This window comes from Neofelis nebulosa, chromosome 8 (genome assembly GCF_028018385.1).
Source record: "Neofelis nebulosa isolate mNeoNeb1 chromosome 8, mNeoNeb1.pri, whole genome shotgun sequence".
Lineage (NCBI taxonomy): Eukaryota > Metazoa > Chordata > Mammalia > Carnivora > Felidae > Neofelis > Neofelis nebulosa.
In genome coordinates, this window is record NC_080789.1 from 15,968,305 (window position 1) to 15,982,965 (window position 14,661).

At 45.6% G+C, this 14,661-nt stretch overlaps 1 protein-coding gene across 3 annotated transcripts in view; it reads right to left on the reverse strand.

The window, feature by feature from the left end:
• RFX4 (regulatory factor X4) overlaps positions 1–14,661 on the reverse strand; it is a 165,540-nt gene that overhangs the window by 110,617 nt on the left and 40,262 nt on the right. For all 3 annotated transcript variants that reach the window (XM_058741529.1, XM_058741528.1, XM_058741530.1), the window contains one exon: positions 6,196–6,256. In XM_058741529.1, coding sequence (XP_058597512.1) covers positions 6,196–6,256 — 61 coding nt within the window. The remainder of the gene's footprint in view (positions 1–6,195; positions 6,257–14,661) is intronic.

Consider the following 14,661-nt stretch of genomic DNA (forward strand, 5'->3'; position numbering starts at 1 on the left):
CCAACCAACCAGAAACACGTGTTCAGATGGATCTGGTATTTTCTCCCAGGGCCTCGGCTGGCTCTCCCTCCCCTTTGAGGGCCTTCTTGGGAATCAGGCAATCCTCCCCTCGGGTGGAGTGAGACTGTGACCCTCTGTTGTGTTCAGTTGCCTGCCTTGGTTTCTTCTTCTTTAAATAGGGGTAACAGTCCTGCCAACTCGACAGGGAGCAGCAGAAGAGCTTGGCTGGTGACGTCTCCAGCCAGGCACAAGCCTGGTTTGCCACTGGCATCTGCTTAACCTGTAGGTTTGGCTGATGCAGAGTGATGGGCTGAATCGGGGATTTAGTGCTGCCACTGTGATGATGGAATCGGACCAGAACCTGGAGTCCGCTAATCCATATCCTGTGTTTGGCCCACGAGCTACTGGGTTGGTATTCCAGAAAGGCCTGGAATTAGCCAGGTTCAAGAATCCCTATGCTCAGTGTTTGGTTAAAGTCGCCCCCCACCCCCCCGCTTTTTTTTTTGACAAAAACTAGGCACTATATAATAGCACAGTGTCACAAGTTCAACTGTTGCCAATGCTTCTTTCTGTCAGGGCTGGGCCAGGGGTAGGCAGCCCAGAGCTCCGGTGGCCACAGCCGAGGTGATCTGGGTACCATTCTTTATCATAAACCATCCCCCTCAACATTCTCTTTCCATCCCTTCCCCATCTCTACTCAGTTCTACTTCACCATTACAAACAAGGCTGCAAAGAACATCTTCATAAGCCCCCCTTGCACACCTGTGGGAGTGTTCTCCATATTGGTGTGAAAAAGTTCTGGGTGTTCACGGCGAAATGTTAGTGGGACTACAAAATTGCCCACTCAAGCGGCTTTACCCTTAGACCTTAGAATTACACCTTAACCACAGCACAAGATACTTAAAAAAAAAAAAAAAAAAAAAAAGGATCATAGCTCCACACCCTAGCATCTCCTTGTCTGAGACATGCCCTTCACACTGTCCTGCTTAGTTACCTTTCTGCCTCTGTGGTAGAGGGTTTCTAGCAGGGCACCGGTCACACCTACAGGCATTATCGGACATCTCTGGCTGTTTTCAGTGCTAAAAATGTTCAGCCTCCCTTTCTGGAACAAGGTAGCCTAATAATATTATGGAAGCGAATAATGTTCTGTCACTGTTGAATAAAGGATCAAGTCAGAGATGGGTACCGAACGTCAGGTACCGGTTACTCTGTGACTCTGGTCTAGGAGCTGTGACCTGGTCCGAAACTTCAACAAACTTCTTTGGAACAGTACCCAGTCCAGCTTTCTAGCTGCAGCCTCCAAGAACATTTTAAAGAGAAACGTGAAATTTCTTTTGTTTTATATTAATTTGAAGGATTGAAAGGCCATCAATCACCCAAGACCTCCTTTTAATTTTTTTGAAAGAAAGAAAAAAAATGCCCCCCCAAGAAAGAGATGATTTGGTCTTCTACCCTCTTCCTTTGGGGAAGGGCCTCCCCCTGCACCCCATAAACTGCTGAAAGGGGAGATGCCTCTGCCCTAACTGGTGCACAGGGAGCCAGAAGTGACACAGGCGACAAGGGAGGTGTGTGAGAGGGTAGGGCTGTGGAGGGGGACATGGGCTGGCAGCAAGCAGGCCAGGATGGTGGAACAGGCCGCTTACCATTCCAAAATCCTCTGCATGAATAGAGGTTATTGTGTGGCCAGGATTCCAGCAGCGCTCCCCGTCCCCAGCGGCTTGGGCTTTACTAACCCTCGTGACCGAGGATGCTGGAAAGTGTTTGGCAGAAGGCATTTGACAATATTTGCCTGTTTTCTGCTGGGAACTGCCTCCAGATCACGTGGCCCCAATTATTTTAGGCTGCTTGGGCACTGTATTGTTTGTTCTTGGAGTGGAGATGGTCTCCGGGGCGATGGGGAGGGTGCTCGTGGCGAGGAGGGAGCAGGTGGAGGAGCAAATAGCCCCTAACCCAATTCCCAAAACAAACCAAGTGTCCCAGGAGAGCTCGGCATTGTCGGGAGACCAATGTCCTTTCCTGGGCCTACACACCTCGGTCCTGAGGGCCTGCACGCTGCCGTTGCAGAGAGCAGACAGCACGAAGGATGCACATGTCTCAGAGAATGAGATTCCATGGTGTGGAGCTAGGTTCCTTTTTTTTTTTTTTTTTTTTTTTTAAGTATCTTATACTGTGGGTGAAGATACAAAATGGCAAAGCCATTTGAGGGGGCAAATATTAGTCCCATTAATATTTTCCGGGTACCCGGCTCTCCTTCTCGACGCCAACACAGAGAATACTCCAACAGGTGTGCAAGGGGACATATGAAGATGCTCTCTGAAGCCCTGTCTGTAAGGGCGGAGATGAGATTTGGACACGACGTAAACGGCCAGCAGGAGGAAAGTGGTGAAATCGATCTGCCACTGTCATATGTGGAATCATGCGCAGCAGCTAAAATGAGGCTGTGCTCTATGGACTAACGCGGGTATGGCTTCGGGACATTCCAGTGAGGAAAGGGCAAGTTGTGGGTCAACGCAGTGCAGCAGGTTGTAGGACAGTATCCTTAGTGTGATATGTCTGCATTCCTCTTGGAAAGGAGAAAATCCGAAATTAAAAAACCCACAAGTCAGAAACTTCTGTTGCACACATGCTTGTAAAAGCATAGGCAAGACACTGTAAACACACACACACACACACACACACACACCCTTCCCACTGGCCAGAGGGTCGCTCTGGATGAGCCCCGAACAACAACAAAGAACGGACGATAGCCTTATCTAGGATGTTTCAGTTTTCAAGTGAGGAAACCTATCACTTGTATTAATAAAATAAAATAAAAACAAAGTAAGGGCTTATTGAATGTATTCATATCTTGCCTTTTTCTAAAAAGCTAATAAAGGAAAAAGAAGACATTCAAACAAAAGAGATGGAAAAGTGCATAAACATCTGAACTCACTGGCAACCAGAGCACAAGGGGAACATGGTGTAACTGACCTCACTTTCCCTTGCAAGATAGTTGGGGGGGGGGCATGGGGGGCCGTGTTCCTTTTGAGAGACAAAGTATTTACACTGAAACTACATTCTAAAAACTCTACTCATGTGGAAGTTAATATAGGAGGTCACATGTGCTCCACCATGGTTTTAAGCGTGACTGTTTTACTTAAGAGAAATGTCCTCCTTCTTCTTCCCTGTTTACAGACCCTCTCCCCTGCCTCCCTCTCCCACCTCATCGGTGTCCTTCTCCTCTCACTCGCTGTGCCCCACACTGGCCACCTTCTGTAGTTCCTCCAACAAGCTCAGCCTGCCTCCCACCCTGGAGGGAGCAGCGGATGCTGTGGGATGTGCCCAAGTTACCCCTGAGGACCGAGGTGTCCTTCTCCTCTGCTGGGGGGCTGCTTGCTGAGGCCGAATCCTTGCTGAGGAGTTGTCCTCAGCAGAATGTGAAGGGAACTGCCTTGCCCAAAGCTTCACCCCCCTTCAGGGGGTAGCCAATATTCCATGATGGGCAAGGTGGGGGATAAAGGCCTGGACCCAATGCCTGGACTCTGGTCTCTCTGAAGGGCCAGCCCAGCCTCAGAACTCCCCACAGGATTGCTGAGGACTCTACTGCAGCCTCCTGTCAGCCTGACACCCCCTCTGCCTCTCCCAGTGTCCCTCACACCCCTATGTGTCAATAATGGATGCATGCCCGAATAAACCACCTGCACACCCATCTCTGCTCAGTCTGCCTCTGGGAAAGCCCAACCTACATTAGTACAGCCTTTTAAGAAACTGTTCCCTCTGCCTAGAATGTTCCCTGCCCCTGATTTTCACATTGTCATGTTGTGGACTTCTTGTCATACAAATGCGTACTTAAATGTCACCTCCTCCAGGAAGCTTTCCCACACCACTCAACCTAAAAAACCCTCTCAGACACTACCCTGTCAGCCAGTTCTATCTAACTCTAGGCACAGCACTTGTCAGTATCTAATGCATTCCTTGTTTATTTATTTATCATTCATATGATACTTTTATATCATAAAACTTTCCCCCTCATCATTCCTGGTCTATATTACTCACCGTTGCACTCTCAGAGCCTAGAACAGGGTGTAGCAATAGTAGGTGCACAGCCAACATTTCTTCAATTAGTGACTGAAATCCTATCTCATACATATAGAGGGAATTGGAGGACAATCTGATGTTCTTTGAACAACTTGATGTCTTTTGATAATAATACAACAAAAATTTATAAATTCTTGAATCTGATTTGGCCTTGAAAGCAAATTTATTTAAAAAAAAAATCCCCTGCCTGACTTTGTGAATTGGAAAATGAAATGTCTTTTGGAATGATCTACGTGACGCTTTATGTAGAAAAGGACATTCTGTACAGACTTAGGTACAGTAGGGGTGAACTGACTGCAAACATCAGGAAGGAGGGAAGGCCTGCTCCAGGATGCCCTGGGGGACTCAGAAGGGAGGTGTGCTGACCGCTGGCTCTACGTCAGATGCTTCAAGTGCTTTCTTTGTACTAACTCAGTTTCCTCTTGACGACTACCCCTAGGAGTTTGATACCACTGCTATTCCCATTTTACAGGTGAGGAGACTGAGGCACAGAGAGGTTAAGGACCGCACCCAAGGCTACACAGCTGGGAGTTAATTTCTGGCAGTCTGATTTAAGACGCTGCACTGTCCGCAGACTCACTGTTGCCAGGCAGATATCAGAGAATCACAGAAAATTAGGAACGAACAAGGTGATTTTCTTCTACTCACTCTCAAATTTTTTATTCTGAAATGTGCAACGTGCTCAGGTTTTTAAAGTCAGTGTGTCTGCCGATTCCTTGCATTTCTAGAAATTCCCATGCCCAAAGTCCTTTATATTGATACCTCATTAGATGTCCTGGCATTATGGGAATTTGTGTGGCCATGATTTGGGAGAGGAAGGGTGCAGGCACAGGTTTGACCATGGAAATAGGGTAGAATTTTCAAGAAAATGAAAAGCAGCAAATGCAATGAGAAAAAGAAGACAGGGACAAAATGATGGAAACAAGCCAAAGTCTGGAAATCAAGCTCTTGAAAACAACCTTTGCTGTCCTTGTAGCCAAGCAAGCTGACTGTGGAGACTCTTGTTAGAGAAGATTGAGTTACGCTCCTGAATGCTTTCTCCCGATGCAGTCTTCCTCTCACCTGTGCATGGATTAGTCAGGAGAATCTAATGTGATTTGCTCCTCAAAGCCTATATGCTCTCTTTTCTCATTTGTCCTCTCTTCTCCATCCATCCTGAGTCTTCTCTTCCTTTCTTCCAAAGCAGGGGCTTTGCAGTTAAAGAGACCCAGCCTGTGCCCCTTCGTGGCCCTGTGTGTATTCAGGCAAATGATTTAACTGTCTAAGCTTTATTTTCCTCATCTGTGAAATGGGCATAAATGATACCAACTTCAGAGAACTGTGAGAATTCAGGGCACCTATAGGAAGTGCCTGGCATGGAGGAGGCTGGCACATAATAGCTCTTAGTGCCTACACCTCCCCACTTCTCCTTCCTCCCTCCCCTTCCTTCCTTAATCCCCTCAGGTTAGCTGGGCTGTGCTGCCAGGGGAATCATAGCCCTAACTGACATGGAGTTTTGAGGAATAAATCTCAGGTGTAGACAGCTCTTGTTCTCAAAGGTACAAAAAAACTTCTAAGTAAAGCTCTTAGAGGAGAATGTACCTATAAACCTCAAACATGAAAACAACCACTTAAAACAACATCCATTAAATATTTCACCAAGTCCAGGAATTCCAAATATTAAAAGTAAAGCCACTAAAGGAGATAATGCTTGTTAATATTACTAATGTTAAAATAATTGTAGTATAGTTGCAATTAAGGATTAATTCATTAAGGGATCATTGGTGGGGTGAACAGACCACCATTACTATAATTTGTTGCATCCTTATTAACTATAACAATGGATTCCATTAAATCAGTTAACAACACCCACATGGCAGCCAGTCCTTGCCAGGGTCTTGGTGATGGAAAACAAAATCTACACCCAAATAAAATAAATACGAAAATCCCAATCTCCAGGCTGGACCTAAGTTGAGTAGTTTACACAGAGCTGCAAATTAAATTGACTGCATGTTAGGCTCCTGGATGTCAAGTTCTCATGCTGATGTCAAACTTTTCGGCGATACCCTATTATATCAGCAGGAAGCTGAAGTTACACGAGCACCGCATCAAGAGAGAACTTGCTGAAAATGAACTTACCATTGCAGAGTAGCAGGAGTGGAGTGGGGCTTGGATGCTCTATTGTTTTCTTTTTCCTCATCTGTTAAAGGAAAGAAAAAGGAGCTACCTTCAGTAGGAAAAGTAAAAGGCTTCTCAGCTCTCCCAAAGTTCCCTCAAATATTGATGATTTGAAAGCAACCGTACTTTGGCTTTTCCGACATGTTAGACTTCTTCTCGAGTGAGAAAAAAAGGAGAAACTGACTTACACAGAAAACCCTTTTACATCACTTTGCATTTTGATCTGATGTAACTAACCCGTGAAGAGTTGAGGAACTGTCTCTCTTTATCACTGAGCAGCATGACTGCGTTCACCCGACTTGCTATTTTCCCACCTGCAGCTGGACACCTGACTCTAGATTCTGACCTAAGAACTTCTAGACCTCACTGACAGTTTGCTCCTGGTAACGCCCATGGAATAGACAGCGGTGCCAGGTAAGGGAAGAAGAGTGTAAGGGTTCGGGAGAATTAGGATAGCAGTACAACAGAGCAGAGATTGGCAATTCTTTTTCTGTAAGGGGCCAGAGAGCAAATATTTTAGGGACTGGAGGCCAAGAGGCAAAATCAAAACTATTATATAGTATTTATATAACAAAAGAAAAAACAAATTTCCACAAAACTTTAATTGACAATATTCAAAATGTAATAATAGTAATTGAGTACAGTTTTTGTAACATAGGTCTATTAATAAGAATAATGGAACTGTCTGGGGGGAAGAGGCAACATTTTTCTTAACCGGAATTCAAAGTTCACATCTCTACCATTGAACAGATTATAAATATTCACCTGTAAAAACCATTCTTAATTTATAGCCCTATGAAAACAGGCATCAGGCAAGATTTCGACTGTGAGGTCCTGGTTTGCTGATTGCTACAACACAGCAATCTGAACAATAGATCAATCTTTGTGTCTATGAAGAACTACTCACAATTTCATCGTGGATTAACTAAGCAATACATAGTAATTAGCCTCATCCAATTCCTAATAAAGATTATTAATAGAAACAGTCAACATAAAATTTCTTGATCCACAAAATTTGACCCAAGAAGACCGGTATGAGTAACAATCTCAAGAGAAAATTAATAACATCAAAACCTACAAATATAATCAACAAAATTTACTAAGAACATGTAAAATGGTCAAAGAAATAAGTCTGTGGTGTAAAATTTATATGGAAAAGAATCTGTATATCCACAAAAAATATTTTAAGTAAAACAAAAATGAAAGTGGAAGAAAATGAAATATGGTATAGGGAAAAACATTAAAAATAAATAAATTAGCTTAGGGGCACATGGTTGGCTCAGTTGGTTGAGCATCTGACTCTTGATTTCAGCTCAGGTCATGGTCTCACAGGGTGTGGGTTCGAGCCCTGCATCAGGCTCTGCACTGACAGTGTGGAGCCTGCTTCATGTTCTCTATCTCCCTCTCTTTTGCCCCTCCCCCACTCATGCTCTCTCACTCTCTCAAAATAAATATTAAAAAAATAAATAAATAAATTAGCTTAATAAAGTTGAGTTCAGAAAACATTTTCTTGATGGAAATGTATAAAGACTGGTATGATTCTGATTAAAATGTGTATTCATAAACACCATAAGACACTCCTGTTGCTTATACAACAAGTGTACATATTCAGCTTCTTCCTTACTAAACAGAACTGCAATTTAGAGGGGACCATGTGTCCAGGGAGGGTGATTCCCTCTCAAACCCTAGAGAGGTGAATGTTGATTAATTTAAATCTACCACCGTAGTTTTATCTACCATCAAGCCACTGATGGGGTAGGTGTGACATGATGGGGGGCGGGTGACACGATGCTGGCCTTTAGGACTTACAGAGAAGCTCTCTGGGGGCCTCTGGGAAAGATATTTTTCCCCTGATAAGAAGAGATGGAAGGGCTTGATTTTGAACTTCCGCCCTCCAAAACTGTGAAAACACAAGTATCTATTGTTTTATGCAAAAGCAAGCAAGCAAACAAATAGGTGAGAGAGTCTGGCCTGTGCTGGTTTTGAACATGGCTGAGCGGACACGAGAGTGAGGCAGCAAGCTTTCAACTGGGAAAAGAGCAGCCTGGGGATGAAGTCCACACTGAGGCAGCAGAGAGGAAAGGTGGAAAGACTGGGGGTTCCAAATGTCATGTTGTGCCTCATCAGCCGACCCCCCAAACAGCTGCCTCTTTGTTTGGTCAGATGATAAAATTTTCTTAGTCAATAAAACCTCTTTTCATTGGGTATTCTCTTCCCTACCACCAAAACCATCCTAACCAATACAAACACTCACACGAAATGTTCTCAGGGACAAAGTGTCCCAGTCCATCATGGGCTCGACACCTGCTCACGGTGCTTTGTCAGCCTAGAGCTCCTTCTAAATGCTTCTCATCCTTTCCAACTAGAATAAATGACACCACTGCCTTGAAGCCTTCCCTGATCCTCTCCAGGTCAGGCATCATTGATCCTAACTCTTCTTCTACAACCGATTATAACTTGTCTCTTGGTTGGACAGTTTAGCCACCTGGATCATTATTTCTGTACACAGCCACATCCATCTCTCCAACTTCAGTATCCTACTTAAGAAACTCCTACTTAAGAAAGGGATGATATCTTAGTAATTTTTGTGTTTCCTCTTGCTAGTGCCTCCCACCTGGCACTTAACAGTTGAGTCTGCCTTCCACAAACGTCTTCAACAATCTTAAAAGAAATAAAAAAGCACAATAAGGAGCATGAACACGTGGGTCTCACAACAATATAGACACACACACAAAAATACTAACCTCAGTTTTCACAAAGAAACAAATAGGAAATAATAATGAGGCACAATTTTACATCTCTGAGAGAAACACGAGTTTTAAATAATGATAATCCCTAATGCTGGGGTGTAAATGGTAAAACTGACAGTCACATATTTTTCTGAAGGTAGTGTTAACTCATACAAAGTTCTGGCAAACAAACTGGCCGTAATAGTGACAGCCATCTAAAATGTCCAGTCACTTGACCTCACAACCCAACTCCTAGAAATGATACTAAGCAAATAATCCAAAATAAATAAAAGACTATGTTAAGAAACACATGATTGATTTTCTTCTCAAACAAGGAAAAGTACATAAATGACCTAAATATACCTCCTGGCGTATGCTGGAACATGATTAACATTTCCATTCCCACTAGAACTGGCAGACTATCTCCCCCACCCCCTGCTTCTTTACATTTTAGCATTTCGGCCAAGCTGGACTAGATATCAAAAGACCTGTGTTCTAGAATCAATGCCAAAACTTACTGGCCATGACTGAGCAAACCCCTCAACCTTTGAGCTTCATGTTCCTTCATTTGTAAATGGTCATTTTATAGGGCCAGTGAAAGGATTATATTAATTAATTCAAAAAATATTCACTGAATAGCTGATTTATGCCAGCTAGACACCGAGGATAAAGAAATTAAACTCCTGTCCTTCTGTCTGGTTGGAGAGCGAGAAAGACAAACAACAGAGAGAAAGGCCAAGTTCAGTGAGAAGTGATAAACGCTATGACACGGGTAGGCAAGGAGGAGCCTGCTGACACAGACTGGGTGAAAAAGCAGAGCCCATCGCGGAAGGCTTACTGGAAGAAGCAGTGATAAGTGAGCTAAGTCTCTGAGTGTGCCAGAGATGGGAACCAGATGGCAAGGAAGGGGGGACCAAGTCAGGGGAAAAGAAGGTGGAGAAGGTGAGGAACAGACCGAGACAGGGGACCCAGAAGCTCATGACCCCCTCCCAGGAGGAAGATGGCTACAACGCGGGTTGGGCGTGGCGCAGGGAGCTGGAGAGGGGCTCTTCTGACAACGTAATAACTCTGTTTAAGCTTCAAGACAGTTGCTTAAACTGAGGATAATAAGCACGCCTGCCTTGAAAGGCTGCCGGCGGAATTAGTGGAATGAGCTCAACACAGGCTAAGAGCTCCCAAATCTCATTTTCAGGGCTGCGTGGCAAAGACCGCCCTCGGCTGCTCTGGCGGCCAGGAGCCCCCGGAGCACTTCTGCTCAGCCGTGGCTGCTGTGGGAAGCAGGCCAGGGAGGCCGCGCTTCTGCTCGCTTCTGCTCGGAAAGACTTCCAGGGACAAAGACAAATGCGTGGATGGAGACCCCGCCAGGCAAACACACACTGGGCGACATCACAGCTCCAAACAGGAGGTGGCATTTGAGCTGCGCCCTGAAGAGACAGTCAGGGTTTTTAAAATAACTTTGTTTTCTGTTCGCAAAAGTAATCCATGTCCATTTTTTGACTTTGGGAAAATAGACAGAAAATAGAAATCTCTGGAAATCTAAGCCCCTCTCAACACAGAGAACTACTGTTTTCATCTTATTTACCTCCAGTCTGCTTTCAGTGTTCTCTTTCACACCCAAGGACACGCACACCCCGAACTTAAAACAAGTGGGGGCCACACAGTCACCCTGGCTTGTCGCCTGTCCCCTTCGCCTTTACAAGGACAGGTCAGACTTTGAGAGGAGGACGCTGAGGGAGGGGGTGTTCCAGGGGAGGAAGCAGCACGCGAAAAGTCTTGGAGGACAAAAGCCGCGGCCCAAGGGAGAACGCACACCTTCCACTTGGCTGGAGCCACAAAAGTCCCTTGTTCTGGGACTCCGTCTCAGTGCCCTCCCCGCCTCAGGTCACACCTGTCTCTACTGTGTCAGATGTCTCTCCCCAGTGAAGCTCTGCGATGGCCCATTTCTGGTACCAGTGAATGCAGAGAGACCTGGCTTTGAGGGCAAGGCAGGCCTGGGTGCGAGTCCCAGCTTTGCCCTCGACTCTGGTTGGAACCCGGGGCAGCTACTCCACTAAAGGCCTGGGAGTCCTTTACCTAAAACATGAGAACCATAACTCATACCACAAGCACAGTTTGAAAATTAAGTGTGTTCAGAACCAGACACCTTAAAAAAGAATACCATCACAACAATAATAGCATTTATTGGCCAAGTACTTAAGCCAGGCATCGTGCGTGTCTAGGTTTTCGTGCACTCTCTCACTGTATTCCTCCCAAGGGTGCCATGAAGAAGTTTTATATCTGATTTCATAAAGAAGGAGATCGAACTTTGGAGAGTCTGAATCACTTGCACCAGGCCCTGCAGCCAACGAATGGAGACTGGACTTCACTCTGTGCTCAGCACATGGTGGCTACTGACCGTACTTGGACAAGAACTGGTCGATGCTGGAACCAGTGCAGACTCTCCAGCTTGGTCACCAAAGAGGTGCCTTCCACCCCTGCAGGCCCCTTTCTAGACCCCTAGTGATTCTGTGCCCAGCCTCTCTCTCTCCCAAAAAGGGGTGTGTGTGTCACAGCCAGGCCCCTCCTATTTGATGGCTGTTAAGCCTGATTCGCCAGAAGTGCTGGTTACTCACTTACTCATTCATCAAATACCGATCGTCTGCTAGGTTCCAGCCCTAGGCCAGGGGCTAAAGGGTGAGACCAGACAGACATTGTCTCTGCTCTTTAAAAAAAATTTTTTTTTAATATTTCTCTATTTTTGACAGAGAGGAGTAGGGAAGGGGCAGAGAGACAGGGAGACACAGAATCGGAAGCAGGCTCCAGGCTCTGAGCTGTCAGCACAGAGCCCGATGTGGGGCTCGAACTCATGAACTGCAAGATCATGACCTGAGTTGAAGTTGAATGTTTAACTGACTGGGTCACCCAGGCGCCCCGTCTCTGCTCTTTTAAGATCAGAGTCAAATTATCAGCAAATAAAATGTAGGGGCAAGTCCAGGATGTTACAGCAGCACCAAATGTGGGGTGTGAGCTGCGTCTTGGTATTTGAAGGAGGAGAAGGAGCCACCTGGGTGACGAGCACAGGAGAGCACATTTTAGGTACAAGGAAATAGCCACAGTTGATAGAAACTTTACTCTACCAAATGCCTTTTCTTTTTAACAGGCAAAAATGCCGCAAACGAAATGAGATTCATGCCGTAAGGCAGAATTTCCAGCCAGCAAGGCTCCTGGAGGCACTCACAGCACACGCTGGGCCACCCATTCTCAAGGCCCACCCTGCTCATCCTGCCAAAGCCAGAGGGCGGCCGTTTGCTTAAAACCTCCCGGCAAGATGCAGCCCACTGCCTGGCCTTCCAGCCACTCTGTCCTGCTCTCACTCTGCAGTCATGTCTCCAAACACGCTCCAGGGAATCTCAGTCAATTTCCCAGTGGAAACTCTCTGCTCCCCTCTCTGGATCTACATCCTGATAGAAAGTCTGAGGCCAAATTTCCAGGCTCAAACACTGGCTCCACCACCTGCCAGCTGTGCGACTTTGAACAACCTTTTGGTGCCTTAGTTTCCTTATCTGAAAAACAGGGGTAACAATAGCATCAAGCACATACTGTAAGGATTAGTTAACCACTCCTGGCACAAGATACATGCTACCTATGTATTCGCTGTTACTATAATAGTTGTCACTCTTCTGCAGGGGCCATGCACCTGGATCCCCATCCTGTCCCTGGGGCTGCATTTGGCAAGCCCAGCCCCTGGGACACGGCTATTTGCTCCTCCCCTGTGCTCCTGCAGCACCCCAACTAGCCCCTAGCAAAGACCTCATCACAGGTATGGTCACTGCTTGCCCACCAGTGTGTCTGCCTTGCTAGTCTGTAAGCTTTGTAGGGCACAGACTGCCTCACCACTGTGGCTCCAGTACCCACACAGAGTAGGGGCTCAAGAAGTATTTGTGGAGGGGCGCCTGGGTGGCTCAGTAGGTTGAGCATCTGACTCTTGATTTCAGCTCAGGTCATGATCCCAGGGTCATGGGATCGAGCCCCATGTCAGGCTTAGAGCCTGCTTAAGATTCTCTCTCTCTCCCTCTGCCCCTCTTCCCTGCTCTAATAATTTTTTTTTAGAAAGAAGTATTTGTGGAATGAATGGATGAATGGCTAAGATAATACCACAATTAAATTCTGAGACTACCCATCTTCATAAACATACAAATAATAATTCTATCAGAGAACCTTTACTGAGGACTTATAATGTGCCAGGCACTTTTCACTGCATTTACTTTTCACAGCTGCCCAAGACAGTGAATGATTTAAAATATGTGAAACACCAAATATAGTGCTTAATGTATACTTAGTGCTTAATCAATTTTAGGTCTAATTACTAGTATTATCCCCCTTTACAGAGAAAGACAATAAGGCTCAGAGAAGTGGGAAGCAAGCTGTCTGAGGTCACACAGCTAGTGGGGGAGCCAGGAGAGGACCCACTGTAGTTGACATGAAAACTTCCCGAGCCCAAACATTTTGAGCCTCAGCCTCTCTTGCAACCTCTAGTACTGCACTAAATATGGTAGAGAACATAGTCTCTGCCTAGTATCTGCTGATTGAATTCACAATATTTGGGAACCTATTTTAGAATATTTCCTGCCTGGAGCCGGTGTGGCAGAGTTTAATATTAAGGGAGAACGTTTCTAAATTAATTACTTCTTTTCAGATCCCAGGAAAGGTTCAAGTTTATGCAAGTCTCGAGTTTCACTTCAAAGTCCTAATTCTATTTCCTTTCATTATGTTAACCTGGCTGCACCTGGCCAGACCTCACCTGTTGGGAACATGCGCCGGCCAAACATTTCATTTCCCCTTATCCAACCTCTTCCCAGCCACTGCAAAGGACGCCAGCAGATGATCAGGGTGCCTGGACCTAGGCCTTTGGCAGTGGGCATCAGCCCCTGGCAGCAAACCCTTCTCCCCGTGGGAACAGGGCTGAGCCCCAAACAAAACTGTGATGTTGGCAGGCATTGCTCTGAGGGGGCCCCACACCTGCCTCCTTTTACCTCCTCTGGGTGAATTCCTTCCTAACCTTGGAGTTAGAAAAGGCCTTTCTAATTTTCATACAAAACCCAAAAGCCATAAAAGGAAATGTTGATAAATTTCCTACATAAGAAATCCAAAGCTTCTATGTGGGGGTGTGGGGGAACCACACCTTAAGTAGAAAGATAATACCGTGCTTGGGAAAACTTCAGTCATACCGCAGACAACAATCTCATCTCCCCACCACAGACAGAGTGCCAATAAAACTGAAAGGAAAAGGACTAAGAACCAAGAGGAAAAAAAAGACAAAACAAAAAAACAAAACAAAACAAAACAAAACCAAGCAAGGCACATGACACACAGTTGATGGAAAAAATACAAATGTTCTTGAAATGTGAAGAGATGATTAATTTCAATTAGTGAGAAGGAAAACTACACTGAAGTACCATTTCTCAATCAGATTGGCAAAAATCCAAACTGCGACCACACAACTGTGCGTGAGGTTGTGGGAAAGAGGTGCCCTCCCACCTTGCGGGGGTAGCATGACAGGGTGCCTCCGCATGTGGAAGGTCATCTGGCCCAATGTACTGAAATCCCACATGCTCTTTAGCCAGCGGTCCCATGTCTGGGAACAGATCCTACAGCTATGGGTGGGACACATGGGAGGTGACCATACGCATCGCAACTTGTCTGGAATGGTAAACGTTCA